Source organism: Ovis aries, chromosome 11, assembly GCF_016772045.2.
Source record: "Ovis aries strain OAR_USU_Benz2616 breed Rambouillet chromosome 11, ARS-UI_Ramb_v3.0, whole genome shotgun sequence".
NCBI classification, from domain to species: Eukaryota; Metazoa; Chordata; class Mammalia; order Artiodactyla; family Bovidae; genus Ovis; species Ovis aries.
This window is the reverse complement of record NC_056064.1, coordinates 17,754,832-17,774,461: the sequence shown is the minus strand read 5'-3', so window position 1 is coordinate 17,774,461 and position 19,630 is coordinate 17,754,832. Positions and strand designations below refer to the sequence as shown.

The window sequence follows — 19,630 nt, the reverse complement described above, 5'->3', positions numbered from 1 at the left end:
GGTGATGCCGCAGCTTCTCCCGTAGATGGGCATAAATGGGGGGCCAGAAACTCACGCCTGCAGAAGCCAGGTGGGCAAATTAAAAGTAAAGTGGACAGCCTTAAGTCTGTGGCAAACAGGAACACGTGTATAGAGAACTGAAACAGGCAAAACTTAAGGACAAACCGAACTGTATGCAGGTTGGATTTGTGACTGGAAGAGTCTTTCCAAAGTGAAGGCCTGGGGGGGTCTTCCGTGGGGATGACCCCCTTCCCTTAGTGCCTGAAACCCTATAAGGTTCTTCATGCCCTGGTCAAGAGAGTTTAGGAATATTGAACCAGCAAAGCTTGGCCTAAAACGGAGGAAAGGTACTGATGTTTCATACCTTTGAAACCAAGTTCAAATGAATTTCTCAATCATTGTATTGCATCCGAGTGCAGCACGGCAGCTATTTGAACAGGTCTTTCCTCTCCTCTTCCATACTCCTGTGAGACAGAATCCGATAAGCCCTGCTCAGCCCCTGTGCTGGTCCAGCCCTCATCCATTTTCTGTGGCCAAGAAGGGGTAGGATCATAGCAGCAAGTGTGGATGGGTGGTGCGCGGCTGAGAATGGGTGGGGCATTTTTCATAGAATCAGGGTTTGGGTGGAGCAAAAATCTATTCCGTCTAAACTCACTCTCAGGATGAATAAAATGTTCTAGATAAAAGGTGTATCAAGGGTGAGGGCAGAGAGGTGGGTGAGGCAGAATGTTCCAAGAGAAGGGAAGAACATGGGGGCAGCAATTGCAAATGATTGTGTATGGAAAGAGCTCAGAGAGGAAAGTGAAAGCGACAGTGTTAGTCACTCCGTCCTGTCCAACTCTTTGTGACCCCACGGACTGTAGCCCACTAGGCTCCTCTGTCCATGGCATTCTCCAGGCAAGAATACTGCAGTGGGTTGCCATTTTCTTCTCTAAGGGATCTTCCCAACTTAGGGATCAAACCTGGGTCTCCTGCAGATTCGCAGGCAGAATTTTTACTGTCTGAGCTGTCAGAGAAGTCCAGAGGGCAAAGTAAGTCATACTAAAGAACTTAAGGCTCTTCCCCTGAGGGTAGTGGAGAGGACTCCAAGCTAGACTCAGTTAGATTTGCAATTTGGAAATCACTCTGGCTGCCGTAAGGACTGAATGAAGAGCAGCAGAGCAGAGGCAGAACCAGCTGGAATAACGGGTTCAGCAGGTGAGAGACGAGGGTGGACACTGCTGAGGGAGGCGCTCTCCCAGAGGGACACAGGCGGTCCACGCCAGCTTCGGCCTAACTTGCACTCCAGGTGATGAGCATTGTATTGATGGCGCATCCCCAGGAGCACTGGCCCCCACCTGAAAGCTGGTCTTTGACATCTGAGGACCTTTGCTCCTCAACGTGTCTCCCAATGACCAGCAGCTCATCATCTGTGAACTTGTTAGGAATGCAGAATCTCAGGCCCCACCCCAAACCCACTGAATTCAAATTTGCATTTTAACGAGATCCTCGGGTGATGCATACACACAGTAGCAAGAGCCAAGCACTGTGCTGGGCCGCTGCATAACTCCTGTGCGGTTGGCCTTGGTCCTTTCCCATGGCTCTGGGGATCTGTTTCCCACTTGCTCAGGTGACGCCCTGGGCTCTGGCACCATCCTCCCAGGTGCCTGGGATCAGCCTGCGTAGGACTGGGGGGTGTGCATGTGCCCAAACCTGAAGATCCAGCTGGCTGCCTGCTGCCAGCCTCAGCTGCCCGCGCCCCCCCGGCCCCCACCAGCTCTCAGTCTCATTGACTGTCTGTCTGTCCTTTGCATGTCTCTCTGCAGGAGATAGTGGACTGGTTCAACGCCCTCCGTGCAGCTCGTCTCCAATACCTAAAAATGGCCTTTCCTGAGCTCCCAGAGTCTGAGGTGAGCTAAATGCAGACCCCAACTTCCACGGCTCCTGTCTGCCACCTCCTGTGCTCCTGGTTGGCTGACCTCAAAGACACGCAGAGGCCAGACTCAGTTTGACTGCAGCAAAGACCTTGAGCCTTTGGGTTGGGGACCTCGGCAGGAAACCAAAAGCTTTCTCCTGGGGAGGTGGGAGGTATGGCCTCACTGTTGGCAAGGCAGTCTCCAAAAAGCAGATCAGACTCTCCCTTTTGGGATCCGTCACTCACAGTGTCAAAAGGCTCAGGATTTGGGCATCTCTTCCTGACTTCTCCCACTGCAATGCACAAATGGTCCCTCACATACTGCTTACAATGTGCTTCTGAACCTGGTTTATCTTGTCATCCCTTTTATCTAATCGTCCTTTGTGGCCAGCAGTTAGGTGAGGTGATTATTCCCATTCCAGTGATGAGAAATTGAGTCCCAGGAAGGTCAAGTGTGTAACCGAAGGTGTTCTTCCCACTTGAACATCCCCTACTTTGCCCTTTCCTAGTCTGCTTTAAGGAAGGCAGTGGGATCTTTCCCATTATCATTCTAACAGAAAGAGTCTGCCTTTCTTGGCCAAGGTGACAGTGAGCCTGAGAAGTTCATTTCAGTTGTCTTCAGAGGTCTGGGGCATCCATGTACATCCCTCAGGCTTGGCTGGGGAAGCTGTATAGCGTGGGCCGGAGGGTGTGAGCTGGGAGGCCCGGGCCCTTGTGGATGCTCTGTTGCCCCATTATCATTCTAACAGGAAGAGTCTGCCTTTCATGGCCGAGGTGACAGTGAGCCTGAGAAGTTCATTTCAGTTGTCTTCAGAGGTCTGGGGCATCCATGTACATCCCTCAGGCTTGGCTGGGGAAGCTGTATAGAGTGGGCCGGAGGGTGTGAGCTGAGAGGCCTGGGCCCTTGTGGATGCTCTGCTGCTGACTTGCTGTGTGACCACTGCAGGTGGAGCTGCCTCTCTGAGCATCTGTTCCCACGTGTGTAAGGCGGTGCTTGGTCTGGGTCATCTGCAGGGCCTCTTCTAACTCTGAGGTGCTGTGCTCTAGTCCCTGGGTTAGGCCTGCTCTGGAAGGATTTTGTAAGAGACAGGGGGTGGAAAGACCATGTTAATCGTGTGACTTTTCTTTTGGCCATACCACCCAGCATGTGGAGCATTATTTCCCTGATCAGGGATGGGACCTGGGCCCCCTGCAGTAGAAGTGCAGAGTCTTAACCACTGGACCACCAGGGAAGTCCCATTCCTGGGACTTTCTTATTCCCAAATGTTAGACCCTTCTTGAAAGCCTAAGTGCTCCTTAATTCCCCAGTTTGCAGGGAGCGAAGTGTCTGGAACAGGGGTCCTCTCCAGACCTAGGGTTGCACTGAGACGGCACGTCTCCACGAGTTCCTCCAGCCAGGCCTGGCTCAGGGCCCTCCCGGCCTGCAGAGTCAGCTGCCATAGCGGGTGAATGCCCACTTGCATGGGCGTGGCATGGGGGTGCTGACTGCTGCCTGGAGACGCTGAGGACAAATTGCAGACGCCCCACCTCATTGTCTGGGCAGCTCTCCAACTCGCCCGACCCATGCGGGGGAAACTGGGCTTTGGTCAGCATCCTCAATGTCCTCTTCCTCCCGCCTCCACTATCGTTACCCCTTTTCCTCCTCTAGTTTCCTCCCCGCCTGCCTCTCTCCCCGTCTTTCCTCCCCCTATGTCTACATAGGGTGTGGGGTTCTGAGCAACCACCCAAGTCTTGCCCGAGCTCAGGGATCCAACGCCAGAAACCTGGGGGACCCTAGTGGGATTGTGGTCCTGTAAAAAGAAACGCATGGACCCGAAGGCAGGGAAGCCAATGTGTCACGCAAGGCAAGTGGCCTCACCTCTCCAAGCCCCAGTTTACTCCTCTGTCACCACTGGGACAGTCCCTGCCTCCAGGGCTGTGTGTGTCCAGTGAGCCAAGGCGTCTAAGGTGCAGGGCATAGTACCCCATTCCCTGCCTCTTTCTCCTTCTCAAGGCCTAGATTCACCCTGCTCTGGCTTCAGTTCAGATAACTGAGCGACTAGGACTCTTGTCTTTGCTCCAAATGAAGGAATTAAAGCCTACAGAATGCACTTTAGGGAAAGGGGAGTGGTGTCCTCTATATTTTTGGTTTCTTGCTCACAACTTTCTCCCTTCAGACTTCCCATTCCTACTCCCAAACCTTACATCGCCTTTGCCCCTGCTCTCAACCCAGGCTCCATTCTCATCTGAAGCTCTAGACTTGCCAGTTTGAAACCCTGGAGCATAGGAGGCCAGTGTCAATCCCTGGAAGCTTTTCTGAGCGTAGGACAGTCTTGTAGATCACATAATGCAGTATCCTTATTACACAGAAGGAAACAGGCCCAGAGAGGTATAAGGCCTTACCAAGGTAACAAAGCTGGTTGAGGTCAGACCTGGAGCTAGAACTCAAGTCTCCTGACTCCCAGTCCAGAGCTTTCTCTACTTAATGCATCCTGCCATCGCCTCCTATGGCCCTGGCTCAGAATCCCTGCCAATGCCCAGGTCTTGGCCAAGGGCCTGATCAGAAGGTTCTGGCATATTTATACTTGAGCATCACAGAGTAGCAGCATCTTAGAGCTACTACTAGGGTCTGGCTGGTGTCTGTTGGCTCTCGGTGGCGAAAGTTCATCCTACCGGCGACATGTCTTCAGGAAAATCCTCAGTGACTTTTCTGAGGTGTTGTTTCTTCATACAGAGCATGAAGATGATAACATCCACCTCACAGGGTGGTTGAGATTTACACGCAGAGCCTGACACACAGTCAGTCAGTCAGTTCAGTTGCTCAGTCGTGTCCAGTCCTTTGTGACCCCATGGTCTGCAGCACACCAGGCTTCCCTGCCCATCACCTACTCCCGGAGCTTGCTCAAACCCACATCCATCGAGTCGGTCATGCCATCCAACCGATGACACACAGTAGATACTCAGAATACAACCCCCCCTGACACCAGGAGGGTCTCCTCAGAGCCTGACCTGCGTCCTCCTCCTGGAATTGCTGAAAGAACCCTTAACCTAAGTCTTTATACCAAGACTCAGCTGTGTTGATTAGCTCTGCAGACATCTGGGGTGCTGTTGTCGGGCTCTGTCGAAATGTTAGCGTTGCATCCATACCAAATATAACCATGTGCACACATCCTTCCCCATTGCAAACTTCCCCCTTGGTTGGGGAGCCAAGTTCACTGGGGAAGCTCGGCCTCTTGGGTGGGAGGCAGGGGGTCAATGTGTGTTTCTCTTCCCCCAGCTTGTGCCCCTCATCACCAGGAACTATCTCAAACAAGGCTTCATGGAAAAGACCGGTCCGAAGGTACATCCCATGTTCCCGGGGGGGACTTTCATGGCCTCAGTCCCAGTGGGCAGTGGGGCCAAAGTGGGGAGGTGGGAAAATGAGGAACCAGGGGCAGGGAGGAGGGAGGAAGTGGAAGTAAATGGACTTTTGTGAGTTCCAGGGGTGAAGGACCAAGTGGAGACAGGGTGGCTGGAGGGTGGTCCAGCCTCACTGCAGATGCTTCTCCCTGCAACTGGGCATCTTCCTTCTTGATCAGCATCACCATCAGTGGCTCTCATCTTTACACCATCTAACTGACCCTGTTCTTGGGAAAGCACAGCTGAAAAGGGAAAGCACAGCTGAAAAGCACAGCTCCTTTGGGGGGCAGCTCTTGAACACTTGTGTGCTCCGAGCTGGGGCCCTACCAGGACCGTTCAAGTGAGGCAGGACTAGTGACTGGTCTGAGAGAACTCACCTCGGTACCTGTGCTTGGATGCCAGTGAGGCCCCTGCCACCCCAGGAAGTCTCCGACCCAGCCTGCATGCTGGTGGGGTGAAGCTCCAAGCCAGAAGATGGAGATGGTGGGGGGTTGCACAGAGGGGGCGGTGCAGGGAAGCGGGGAAGGGAGGAGGAGAAGGAAGAAGGAAGCAAGCAGATGTGTGTGCGCTCAGCTGTGTCTGACTCTTTGCGACACCGTGGACTGTAGCCTGCCAGGCTCCTCTGTCCATGGGATTTCCTAGGCAAGAATACTGTAGTGGGGTGTCATTTCCTTCTCCCAGAGAAAAGCAGAGGAACTCCCTAAAAAAAAAGAAAAAACCCCAAAGCAACGGCTTTCCGATGCTTTTTGTTAAGGTGTAATACGCTGACGCAATGTTTGTTAAGATGACAGTGAAAAGTGGTAGGCAGTCACAGTACAGGAAGCCTCAGACGGCGGGGTAAAGGGTTGCAGGTTTTTGTCCTTCACCAGCTGGTGGCACCGCCCCTGTAGCTCTTAGGGGGACTTTCCTTCCCCTGACCTAGGTTAGAATTTGGCCAAGGCCAGGGCTTTCAGAAGCGCTGAGCAGTAGCCACTTCTGATTTCCCAGGTTCCTTTTTCTGAGATGTCTTGTCCACAGCCTGAGAAAGAGGAAAATGCTTCTTCCAACGCACATAGGCAGCAGCTGGAGGCTGCAAGGGAAAGCTGGGGTGGAGGAGGGTGTTTGTAGCCGAGGCCAGGGGGTGGGGCGAGCACTGGGGTGTCCGACTGCCAAGCCAGGAACTGACCGGCTCCCTCATCCTGGCCCAGGCTGGCCCTCTGACCTCTGTGCCTCACCCCCGCCTGGCCAAGCCTGATACAAAGTTCCCTCTTCTGCAGCAGAGAGAACCTTTCAAGAAAAGGTGGTTTGCTCTGGATTCCCAAGAGCGCAGGCTGCTTTATTACAAGAACCCACTGGTAAGAGTCACTGATGGCCCCTCTGCTGAGCACCAGCAGGCAGCGGTGGGGTCAGAGCTGGTTGGGGACCATGGGGATGCGACAGGGCTGGAGAGACCCAGCGAGAGACACCCCTCCATCATCGGTTGTCTCTAAGTTATCCTTGTGTATGAAACTGTGCTCTCCCTCACCTTCTGGAAGTCCTTCACGTGTATCCAAAAGCTGCCAATGTAGCCAAGAGAGGGGCTCCCCATCCTCTAGTCTCCAGGGCTGCCTTCCAACATGGAGGCTGTGGAGAGTCACGGTTGGGAGTAAGAGCTCTAGAACTTGACTGTCTGGGCTCTGGGACCAGCCCTGCCACTTTTGGGGGTGCACCCGTGGCATTTTGGCAGAGCACTCAGTTCTCCGTGCCTCAGTTTCCTCAATCAGGAGGTGACTTAATAACACTGCCATCTTCAGAGGTTGCCCTGAGGATTATTCTATGAGTTACTATATATAAAGCACTTGAATTCTTAGAGCAGAGTTCAGTTCAGTTCAGTTGCTCAGTCATGTCTGACTCTTTGCAACCCCATGGACTGCAGCATGCTAGGCCTCCCCGTCCATCGCCAACTCCCAGAGTTAGCGCTCCATAAACACTGAGTATGGGACTTCCCACGTGGTGCTAGTGGTAAAGAACCCATCTACCAATGCAGGGGACCTAAGAGATGCAGGTTCGATCTCTGGGTTGGGAAGATTTCCTAGAGAAGGGCATGGCAACTCACTCCAGTATTCTTGCCTGGAGAATCCCATGAACAGAGGAATCTGACGGGCTACAGTCCATGGGGTCACAAAGAGTCTAACGTGGCTGAAGTCACTTAGCATGCACACACGCAAACATTAAGTATCATTTAAACAGATGTTGTTGTTTAGTTGCTAAGTCGTGTCTGACTCTTTGTGACTCCATGGACTGTAGCCGCCAGGATCCTCTGTTCATGGGATTCCCCAGGCAAGGATATGGAGTGGTTTGCGGTGCCCTCCTCTAGGGGATCTTCCTGACCCAGGGATCCAACCGACCTCTTCTGCTTTGCAGGCAGGTTCTTCGCCACTGAGCCACCAGAGAAGCTCATTTAAACAGAGGCTGTGTGTGATTTCCTTTATAGTTTGAGCCTTTTAAAGTCAGGGGTCCACCTAGCTGAAATCCCCAACAGAGCCCCCCACCCAACACACACACAGCCCTCTTACTAAGATGGACCTGGGAGCTCTCAGGCCTGCAGGTGGCCCTCTGCCCCAGGTGTGGCCTCTGATGACCTCTGTCCTCTCTTTTCAGGATGCCTTCGAGCTGGGCCAGGTGTTTCTTGGGAGCAATGAACAGGGGTACCAGGTATTCGAAGACCTGCCCAAGGGTATCCGAGGGAACCGCTGGAAAGCTGGCCTCACCATCGTGACCCCCCACCGGAGGTTCGTCTTCACCTGCCCCAGCGAGAAGGAGCAGCGTGAATGGTTGGAGAGTTTTCGAGAGGTCCTCTCCAGCCCCTTGACGCCCCTCAACCTCCTTGGTAAGATACAGGGCCCTGCGTGTGTTCCTTTGGCCAAGGAAAGTGGGCAGAAAGGGGCTTCTTTGCTTGGGTTCAGCTGTGAGTCCTGAAACCAGGGTCATGGCTCCTGACTGCCCTCTTTCCCTTTTCTTTTCTTCTGGCCCAAGAGAAGTTCAGACAGTGCACATTATTGCCCGAAAACCCTCTCTGTCCACGTTAAGCTCCTCTACCAGGAGGCCTTCCCTAGTGGCATCCGGATGAGCTTCATCTTGGTAGAGCTGTCGCTATTGTCGTTCACGTTCAGTTTCTAAGTTGTGCCTGACTCTTCTGCGATCCCGTGAATTGTAGTCCTGCCAGGCACCTCTGTCCGTGGGATTTCCCAGGCAAGATTACTGGAGTGGGTTACCATCTCCTCCTCCAGGGAATCTTCCCAACTCAGGGATCGAACCCACAGCTCCTGCACTGGCAAGCGGGTTCTTTACCACTGAGCCCCCAGGGAAGCCCGAACTGTCGCTTAGGTCCCGGTTTCTACCCTGCTCCCTCCCTGGAGCCCAGCAGCCTCTCTACCCCTCCGCTCCCTGCCCCTGAGTCCCTTTTCCCGTGAGAAATCCTTGGCCTGTTAGGAAGGTCACACCCGCTGGCAGCTCCTGGGATTCTGGGTTCCTCCCCACTCAGAGGGAAGGCTATTTTTAGGGTGCTGCTCTTCTCTGGGCCCTGGTCTGTCTGCTCCTTTCCTGCTCCTCCCCTTTGCCCCAGATGTGTCTCGAGCAGGCTTCCCCATCTGCAGACAGCCTCATGGAAGGAGGGGAGACATTCTGAGCAGGAAACTTCTGGCCCAGGGCTTTCTGGCTCCTGGGACACCAAGGAGAAGTTCCGTGTTTGGAAAAGTAGAGCCTGAGTAGGTGACCCCACGCGGCCCCTGGGGAGAAACCCTGGTGCCCTTTGAGTCTGACCAGGATAAACACAGACTTGCTTCACTCTCCAAAAATCCCAAAGCTGAAGGGCCTCTGAAATGGACTGGGAAGTAGCTGGTGCTCTCCCCCACCCCCCGCCCCCCCCGCCCCCCGCCCCTGGGGGCCTGTGCTTCTGAGTCTCTGCTGCCGTCTGTTTCCGCTTTTTTCTCCTTCTCTGCTGTGTGTGTGTCCCCTTCATCTACCACTTTCTGGTCTGTTTTTTTATTCTGTTTCTCTCTGTCATTGCTCCCCTCCCCTCTTGCTGTCGCTTCCCTCCAGTGGGACTACGCTGGCACAGCCATACCCCCAGCCCTCTTTTTGTTCCCTTTGTAGCTGTGTCAACAGAGAGTGACTGCAGCCACAGGTGACCCACCGGCCACCCAGCGCGCCTGGTGGAGAGTTGCCACTTCAGTCTTGGGGGCCTCGCAGGAGTGCCCCCCCCACCCAAGTCAGCAGCTGTCACGGGCAGTGAACTCTGCCAAGACCAAAGCTTTGGGCTTTACCTGCTGGCTCCCTGGGCCTCCCCACTGCCCTAGGGGTCTGGGGAGCTGGTAAATGTCCTCGGGGCTCAGGACACCGGGAATGAAGGCACTGCAATGGGAAGGCACCCGTGGCATCAGCCAAGCTTGCTGAAAAAACAGAAAACAACAAAAAGTTTAATCTGAATCCAACCATGAGGAAACAATCGGACAAGTCCACATTAGAGGAATTCTGCAAAACGACTGGCTAGACACTTCAACACTGCCAGTATCATGAAAGGTCAAGTAGTCTGAAAACTGTTCTAGATTAGACAAGACTAAAGAGACATAGCCACAAAGTACAATTCATGATTCTTGATTAGATCTTGGATTTTAAAAGAAACAGGTTTTGAGATGTAATCGAGATAACTGGGGAAGTTCCAATATGGATGTATATTAGCTAGAAGTATTGTAAGACTGTGATATTGTGCTGTATTTGTGTAGGAGGATGCTCTTGTTCTTAGGGATTCTGAAGTGGTCAGGGATAAAATATAATATGTCTACAACTGACCTAAATGGTTCAGCAAAATATAAATGTATTTGTACATAGAGAGTATATACATAGATATAGTGTGTATTTATGACAAAGAAAGTCTGTGTACACACACACTCAGGGGGAGAGAGACAAAGCTGACCACTGTGCAAAATGTTAGCAACTGCATCTAGGTGAAGTATAGCTGGATGCTTATTGTCCAATTCATGCAAATTTCCTATAGGCTTGAAAGTTTTTGAATTTAAAAGTTAGGGTGAAATTACTTTAAAAGCATCCACTTTTCACTCTTCAAAAGTAGTGCGTTTTCCCATGAATCGAAAATGTTCCTGGGAGAGTTCTACCTTTGTGCACATCTTAGTAGCTAATACAAAAGAACAAACAACCCCCCTCCCCTCAAAGCACAGTGTTCCCATCTACACACTCTGGAAGGAAAGAAGGAGGACAAGACAACAACTCAGCTGGACCCCAGGGAGAGAGCTATCCAGCCTGAATGCCATGTCTGGCCCTGGCACTAACGCATGTGTGCGTGCGTTAGTCCCCCGGTTGTGTCCCAGTCGTGTCTGACTCTTTGCGACCTGGTGGACTGTATCCCACCAGGCTCCTCCATCCGTGGGATTTTCCAGGCAAGAATAATGAGACTGTTGGAAAACTCACTTCCCCACTCTGTGCCTTGGTTTTTCTCTTTCAAATGAGGAAGTTGTAGCAACTGCTGAAATTCAATGGAAGCAACAGCTATTTCTGAGCACCTCCCAGGTGCCAGGCTCTGCACGGGCAGGAACCAGATGATGCAGTCCCTGCTGTCACAGATTTCAGCCCGCCAGACAGCAGCCCTAACAGAGGGCAAGACAATGAGGCAAGTGTCCAGAAAGGGGACGTGTGGGCTGCTGCAGGGTGTGTGGCAACGGGGTTCACCCTGAGCGGGAGGAGGGAGCCTCCTTCTTCTCTCAGAAAGTGACGTCTAAGTCGAAACCTTAAACTCTTCAGAGGTTAGTCAAAGAGAAGAGGGCCAGGAAAACACTCTAGGGTAAGGGAGGAAAATGTTCAAAGGCTCCCAGATGGGCAAGAGGAAGGGAAAGAAATCGCGGGTGGCTGCAGTGTTAGAGAAATAGATCACCCAGGTCTAGGCTCTATGATTCATTATCCCTTCGAGTGACGTGAAGAAAGACATTGTTTTCATTTCAGTGGAGACCCACAGGGTTGGGAGGGTCTTTAAGAGAGTCTCTGCTTTTTCATGGGATTTTCCTTTGATCAGAGGACAAGCAACATCATTGAGCTGTCTTTCCTGAGGCTTCCTGACTGCCCAGATGAAGACATGCTTGCTTCCTCTTCTGTCCCCTAAAGCACCTTGAAAATGTCTGTTTCAGCACCTGCTGGGCTGTATGTATATTAAGGGTCATGTTACTTGCCTGCCTTTTTTTTTTTTTTTTCTAACCACACTGTTACCTTCTGTTGGCTGTACTCTGCTAAGTTCTGAGAATGAGAGACTCAATAAAGGAACTTGTGGTCCAGAGAAGAAGAAAGAGAAGGAAACAGGCAATAACAAAACTACTTGGAGGAGCAATTTGGGATTCTTAGGAGCCCCTCAGAGGGGCCGAGAACAGATATGAGATGGAGACATCCTTGGTGGTCCAGTGGTTAAGAATCGCCTGCCAGTGCAGAGGACATGGTTCTATCTCTGCTCTGGGAAATTTCAGTTGCCATGGGGCAGCTAAGCCCACTTGTCGCAACTAAGACCTGATGCAGCCAAGTAAATAAATATTTAAAAAAGAACACTTTATTCAAGATGGTGGGACACTTGTACACCCATGGCTGATTCATGTCGATGTATGGCAAAACCCACCACAATATTGTAAAGTCATTAGCCTCCAATTAAAATTAATTAATTGTTTTTAAAAAAAGAAAGAACACTTTATTAAAGAGAAGATTGGCAATCTTTAAGTAGAATAAATACAAAGAAAGTCACACTCAGGTACATTACTGCCAATCTGCTGAAAACCAAAGATAAAAATTTTGAAAGCAGCCAGTGAAAAATGATACATTACATACAAGGAAATACTGTTTCTAATGAGAAACAAAGGAGGCCAGGAGACAGGGAAAATAAATTTTTAAAGCTCTAAAAGGAAAAAAATCAGGGAGGGGACATATGTGTACCTATGGTGATCCATGTTGATGTTTGGCAGAACCCCAACACATTACTGTAAAGCAGTTATCCTTCAATTAAAAATAAATTTTAAAAATTAAAAATAAGATTACAAAAGGAATTAATTTCTCAGGAAAAAAATCAAATTAGAACACTAGAAAAAACATCTTTCAAGAATGGCATCACGGACTCGATGGACATGAGTCTGAGTGAACTCCGGGAGATGGTGATGAACAGGGAGGCCTGGCGTGCTGCAATTCATGGGGTCGCAAAGAGTCGGACACGACTGAGCGACTGAACTGAACTGAACTGAACTGAGATAGATATTGGGGCTTCCCTAGTGGCTCAGATGGCAAAGAATCTGCCTGCAATGTAGGAGTCCTGGATTTGATCCCTGGGTCAAGAAGATTTCCTGGAGAAAGGAATGGCTACCCACTCAAGTATTCTTGCCTATGTAGATAACAAACCAAAAAATCTTTAGAAAAGAAGGCAAAATATCACTGAAGTGAACACCTAAAAATGATTAAAATGGTAAACTTCCTGTTGGTTATATTTTATCACAATAAAAAATGCATAAAGGTAGATTTTTATTTTTTAAAGGCAAACAAAACACATTTCCCATAAAGATAAGTATAGATTTCTGACAGAATTACAGTATAAGAAGTACTAAAGAAAGTTCTTTGAGGTAGAAGGAAATGATACCAAACAGAAACTCTGATCTGATCTATAAAGCGTAATAGAAACGGTAAAGATATAAGTAAATAAAAGGCTGCCTATTTAAAGCAAGAATTACATGTGTTATGGTTCATAGCATCTGTAGAGGTGATATATATGACAACTACTTCCTGGAGGCCTGGCGGGGAAGTAAATGGAACCACACACTTCAAGCTTCTTATATTTTACAAGAAGCGATGCAAAAGGAAGTCTAAGTAGATTGTGAAAAGTCAGGGATGTCTGCTGTAATTCTTAATGAATCACTAACTTGTAGTGCGAAGAGGTATAGCTAGAAAGCTAACAAGGAAATTAAAACAGAATTTTTAAAAGCATTTGATTAATCCAGAAGAAGGCAGGACAGGAAGGACAAAATGAATAAAGAATAGATGGGACAAGCTGAAAATACAGAGCAAAAGGGAGACCTGGTCATATCAATAATTAATGCATTCAATATTAGTGGATTAAACTTTTATATTAAAGTACACGATTGTCAGAGAAGATGAGGAAGCATGATCCAATTGCATGAGGTTAAAAAGACATTTTAGGGGACATCCTTGGTGGCCCACTGCTTAGGACTCTGCCCCTCTACTACAGAGGGGCACAGGTTCAATCCCTGGTCAGGAGAAGATCTTGCATGCCACAAGGTCTGACTCCTCCCCCATAAAAAGACATTTTAAGACATAGATAAGTTGAAGTAACAAGTATGGAAAAATATACACCATGCAGACAGTAACAATAAAACGGCTGAAGAGGCTATACTGAGATCAGATAAAGTACTTTTTTCAAGATAAGGAGTAACACCAGAAATAAAGAGTAATGTCTCATAACTATAAAAGGTGTAATTCATTAAAAGACATAATGGATCATAGATGTGGCATGTGCCTAAAAATAGAGCCCCAAAGTACATGCAGCAAAAATGGGAAAAATTTAAGGGAAAAATAGACACATCAATATAATCATGGATCAGAAAAAGAAACCAGATGGGAAATTAGAAAGATTTATAACTGAATGATAATAAAAGTTTCAAAATTGAAATGATGCAGCTAAAGCATTAATTAAAGGGAAACGCATAAGAATCAGTGACTTACACAGATAGCTCGTATTTGGCCTTCCCAGGTGGTGCAGTGGTAAAGAATCCGCCTGCCAATGCAGGAGATGAAAGAGATGCAGGTTCAGTCCCTGGGTCAGGAAGATTCCCTAGAGGGAGGGCACGGCAACCCACTCCAGTATGCTTGCTTGGAACATTTCGTGGACAGAGGATCCTGGCAGGCTACAGTCCATGGGGTCACAAAGAGCCAGAAATGACTGAGTGAATGGGCACACACACAGACAACAGATCCTACTGTATGGCACAGGGAGCTATATTCAATATCCTGAGATAAACCATAATGGAAAAGAAGATAAAAAAGAATGTGTATGTGACTGAGTCACTTTGCTGTACAGCAGAAATTAACACAGTATTGCAAATTAACTACACTGAAATTGGAAAAAAAAGAATCAATGACCTACAGCTGTACTACCCAATATGGTGACAATAGCCACATGTTTTCATTTAGCATTGAAATGTGATTAACGTAACTGAGGTAATGAATTTTTAATTTTACTTCATTTTATCTAATTTTATAATTTGAAAAAATTTATTTTTTGCCATGCCCCCTGGTATGAAGGATCTTAGTTCCCCAACCAAGAATCGAGCCCATGCCCCCTGCAGTGGAAGCATGGAATCTTAACCACTGGACTACCAGGAGGAGAGTCCCTAAATTTAAGTAATTTAAATTTAAAATGAGAAAACTGGAGCAGTGTAAAACATCATTACTTCAGACACATCTTAGTAGCTTTGGTAAGACATATTTTAATTTAGCCATCCAGGGGAATCTTCCTAACCCAGGGATCGAACCCTGGTCTCCTATATTGTAGGCAGACACTTTATCCTCTGAGCCACCAGGGAAGCCCTGCAGTGCATTAGATAGCTATTATTTTAGTTGTGGAAAAAAATTTAATGATATGGAAAAAAGTAAGAACTAAATTTTATAAAAAGTGAAGTATCTTCAATTAAGCTGCCAAATGATTACCTGTAGAATATGAGATTTTTTCCCTAAAAATGTCAGAGATCAACTGATTCAAAATTTGAAAAAACGGCAGACTTTTTTTTGTTGTTGTTTTGAGTTATGTGATACTAGACTAACAATGAATAATATGGATAAGTTTTGTTTCAAAGGACTTTTACATTTATGAGGAAATGTCAATCCACTGCCTAAAAAGTCAAACTCATGCTGTAGATATTTTTGAATCTTTTACATCTGTAAGAAAAGAATTTCAGGTAGATATGGAAAACCCAATCTTTATTGTGACAGATGGTTCTTTTAGCTGTGTTAGGTCAAAAATTCAAATACTGAAATTTTAAAATAAGGGTTCCATTGTGTGACACAAAGTAAAAATATTTACGTTCAGTTTCCTGAAACAGACTATGAAAACTGTCATGGATACAGTTGTTAAAATTGCTCAGCATGTACATGAAAATGCTATGAAGCACTGCCAATTTATAGAACTGTTGAAAGATATGGAAGACAATTCAGTGAGCTCACATTTTTTCATTTGAGTTTTGAACAAGTTTTACAATTATTTAATGTACTGTTCATTTCAACTCAAGATTTTCTTGAAACTAAAGGAGTGCTTACAAAATAGTCAACAATCAAAGGCCTAAGGCAGTGTGATTATGTTTTCTCACTGATGTCACACTGCATATGAATGAGCTAATTTTGAAGTTCTAAGAAAAGGTTAATATGTGACTTAGCTAAGCAGTTACAAGAATTTATGTTGAGATGAAAACATTTAATAATACAAATCAGTAATAACATTTTTATAGCCAATTAACAATGTTGTGATCGTTTCCGGTGAACAGCAAAGGGCCTCAGCTACACATATACATGTTTCCATTCTCCCTTAAACTCCCCTCACATCCAGGCTGCCCCATAACATCGAGCCGAGTTTCATGTGCTATTCAGTAGGTCCTTGTTGGTAATAACAATTTTATACACTCTTCTAACATGAATCAATATACAGAACACTTTAATTATAACCAGTAGTAAGGTAAATTGTCCAAAAAAGCTGTAAGAGGAATTTGCAGGACACTTGATTGATACTGAACTTGCTCTTAAATTTATGTAGTCTCCCTTTAAAATAATACTAGTTTACACTAGAGTTTGCAGATGTATTCAACTTGGAGAGGCACAGTTTTCAAACTAATATGCTTTTCTTTAAAGTTAAAGCAATTATCCCCAGAAAATGAAACAGTTTTATCAATGCAAATGTGATATTAAATGGTTCGTTTTCTTACTGTTTTGAAAATTTTCTTCTGGGTTCTAGATACAAGTCCTTTGACAGATATAGGATTTGCAAATATTTTCCTCCAGTCTATAGCTTTTCATTCTTCTAACAGTGTCAGTGAAGTTTTTTTAACATCAAGGCATTGAGGTCAGGGTTTGTGATTTCCTTCATTTAATGCAGATATTCGTTGGTGACAAAGTTTGGCATTAAAAGTAGGGTGTTTGGCTTATATTTGGGTGTTTTGCATTCATGTAGAGTGGAAATATGGGTGATGTATATTTGCTGAAAATTAATTAAGGGAAAACTAACCTGGAGTCAGGAGGCCAGAAGCAGGAAGCTCTATCAGGTACATACAACTCCACGTCAGTACAGACCCCTATAGGAAGAGATGTGACTTCCCTGGTGGCTCAGACGGTACAACGTCTGTCTACAATGCAGGAGACCTGGTTCAATCCCTGAGTGGGGTAGATCTCCTGGAGAAGGAAATGACAAGCCACTCCAGTATTCTTGCCTGGAAAATCCCATGGACGGAGAAGTCTGGTAGGCTACAGTCCATGGGGTCAAAAAGAGTAGGACATGACTGAACGACTTCACTTTAAACCTCCAGTGGAATGGAGGCGCACGCAGAGTCAGAGTCCAGATAACTAAGATGCTACCAGCGACTTCACTTCACTATAGGAAGAGATGTACCTTGCATGCCAGCAGGGAATGACACTGCTTTATTTCTGCCAGCAGGGGGCAGAAAGATTTTTCCCCTTGCCTGGCAACAGCTCAGCCAATAAAAAGCCACTGTACTTTAAACTCCTCCAATGGACCTTTTGTTTCTAGAAGTCTAGCCCAGCTTCCCCTCCTTCTCTATAATAGAAGTTTCCCGTCCTTTGCATAACTGGAGTTGTATGTGGTTCACCATAATTCCCTGTCCTGAATTGCAATTCTTTGCTGCTACTTTTGCTACCCCTTTTGCTGGTAAAATAACTGGCTGTTTTATTATTTTAGGTTAGCAGTTTACTGATGTTTCCCCTGACAAAATATGCTTTGTCCCTGAAGTGAGAACAAAACAAAGAAAGGAGCCCTGACAGAATATAATAATGGCAGTTGCATACAAACTCAAGACCCTTGTGCTTTCCCATCTGACTTAGCATTAGAGCTCAGCATCACAGGGATGTATATTAACATATCCACTCAAATTTAACAATGATGTCAGACTCTCTGATAGAAAAGGAGTTTGATTTGACCAACTGGTTTAACTATGAGAACTGGCACAGCCAATTAGATTGTGTGGCATATATTTTACCTGTACTGAATGAGCTAATTTTGCAGCTCCAAACTTTTGAAGGAAATATTTTGCGATCCCATGGACTGCATCAGGCCAGGCTTCCTGGTCCTTCACCATCTCCCGGAGTTTGCTCAAACTCATGTCCATTGAGTCCATGATACCATCCAACCATCTCACCCTCTGTGATCCCCTTCTCCTCCTTCAAGCATTTAAGATACAAGTATCTTTCCAAAAAATTAGATTAACAAAGGTCTATATAAATGAACAATATTCTAATTCTCCTAGGCCTTTCTGAGTATATCATGTTAAACAATGTGCCTCTAAGTAAAAGAGTAACTGGTATAATTGATAGTGTCTGATCTGGGTTCAATCCCTGGGTCAGAAAGATCCCGTGGAGAAGGGAATGGCAACCCACTCCACTAGGCTTGCCTGGAGAATTCCATGGACAGAGGAGCTTGGTGGGCTACAGTCCATGGGGTTGCTGGATGCAACTGAGCTACTTTCACACTTTTTTCAAAGTCTTTTTAGCCTACCTCCCAGAAAATGAGAACGTGGTTAATTCCAATAACTTTTGCAACACAGGTGGTTTCAAATTCTTTCCTTTCAACAACAAAAAGGAAAATCTAATCAAGTTGTCAGCTGAGAGGTTATTAAAAATAATGTCTGGTGGTGCATCACTATGCTTTTTTTAACATATAGATAGTGCAGACTTTGATGAGCAGCACTAAAGAGTATTTCTTGTCATTTCCAGTATTGGAAATAGCCACAAATTCATATTATCCCGTACCTGTATTTTGATCCCAGGCAATATGGGGTGAAATAAAATATAGGACACTTTTAGTTCATTTCAACAGATAACAGATAAGGGTCGGGGTCTCTGCCATTCAGGTATTGCTATGTAAGCCTGCAAGTTCATTTGCCTCTTGGGGACTTTGCTTTTCCAGCTCTTATATGTTATGTTTGTCATGCACATAGGACTAGAATAAGAGAGGAGGAAGAGAGAAAGCCCCACCCGGGCCAGGCGTGCTCCCTCAAGAAAACAGACGTTAGTTATTTTCATCCTGAAGTCTAGCAGGCAATGCGCTTTCAGCCAGCAGGGAGCAGTAAGGAAACAGTGGTTCAGTGGCACAATTCTGCATCGTAATAACAATTTAAAAATCTAAGGGTGACTTAACCTTGGCTCCACCTTAGAGGCATCTGCGTGTGTGTGCGCTCAGTCGTGTCCGACTCTCTGCAGCCCCACGGCCTGTAGTCCACCAGGTTCCTCTGTCCCATGGAGTTTTCCAGGCAAGAATACAGGATCAAACCGGTGTCTCTTGCATCTCTTGCATTGGTAGGTGGATTCTTTACCACTAGAGCCACCTGAGAAGCCCCAAAATCATCTGGGTCAGGCTTTAAAAACTACCCATGCCGGGTTTCCACCCTAGACAAAGAAATCAGCCTTTAAAGCGCTTGCCAGCTACCTGCACCCAGCACTCTTCAATCCCTCACTGCTTGATGGTGTAGCTGAATGACACCTAGTGGGCGCAGCTCAGAAAACACTTCTTGGATCCTCTCCTTTTTCTTCTCCAGAGAGTTGTCCAGGTCGCAATTTATTGGGGGTTGGGGAACATAACGGAGAAGGCACTGGCGACCCACTCCAGTACTCTTGCCTGGAAACTCCCATGGATGGGGGAACCTGGTAGGCTGCAGTCCATGGGATTGCTAAGAGTTGGATATGACTGAGCTACTTCACTTTCACTTTTCACTTTCATGCACTGGAGAAGGAAATGGCAGCCCACTCCAGTGTTATTGCCTGGAGACTCCCAGGGACAGGGGAGCCTGGTGGACTGCCATCTATGGGGTCGCACAGAGTCGGACACAACTGAAGCGACTTAGCAGCAGCAGCGGGGGAACATAAAGCTAATTTGGGGATATCAGCACATCTCTTTCTTTTTAAAAAACTTTATAGTTTTAATGAGCTGGTTTTTCTCTCTTTTTTAATTGGAGGATAGTTGCTTTACAATACTGTGTTGGTTTCCGCTGTACAAGAATAAGCTTTAAAGTATACATATATTCCCCTCCCTCTTGGGCCTCCCTCACATCACAGAGCACTGAGCCAAGCTCCCTT

At 47.0% G+C, this 19,630-nt stretch overlaps 1 protein-coding gene across 11 annotated transcripts in view; it reads left to right on the top strand.

The window, feature by feature from the left end:
* Positions 1-12,992, top strand: part of ADAP2 (ArfGAP with dual PH domains 2) — a 31,993-nt gene extending 19,001 nt beyond the window's left edge. For 4 of the 11 annotated variants that reach the window (XM_060395240.1, XM_060395239.1, XM_060395245.1 and 1 more), the window contains 4 exons: positions 1,806-1,889; positions 5,151-5,213; positions 6,460-6,606; positions 7,892-12,992. In XM_060395240.1, the coding sequence (XP_060251223.1) occupies positions 1,806-1,889; positions 5,151-5,213; positions 6,460-6,606; positions 7,892-8,209 (612 nt within the window). In that variant the 3' untranslated portion in view covers positions 8,210-12,992. The remainder of the gene's footprint in view (positions 1-1,805; positions 1,890-5,150; positions 5,214-6,459; positions 6,607-7,891) is intronic. The other 7 variants (XM_060395244.1, XM_042255431.2, XM_060395242.1 and 4 more) reach the window with 5 other exon arrangements.
* Positions 12,993-19,630: the final 6,638 nt, after the last annotated feature.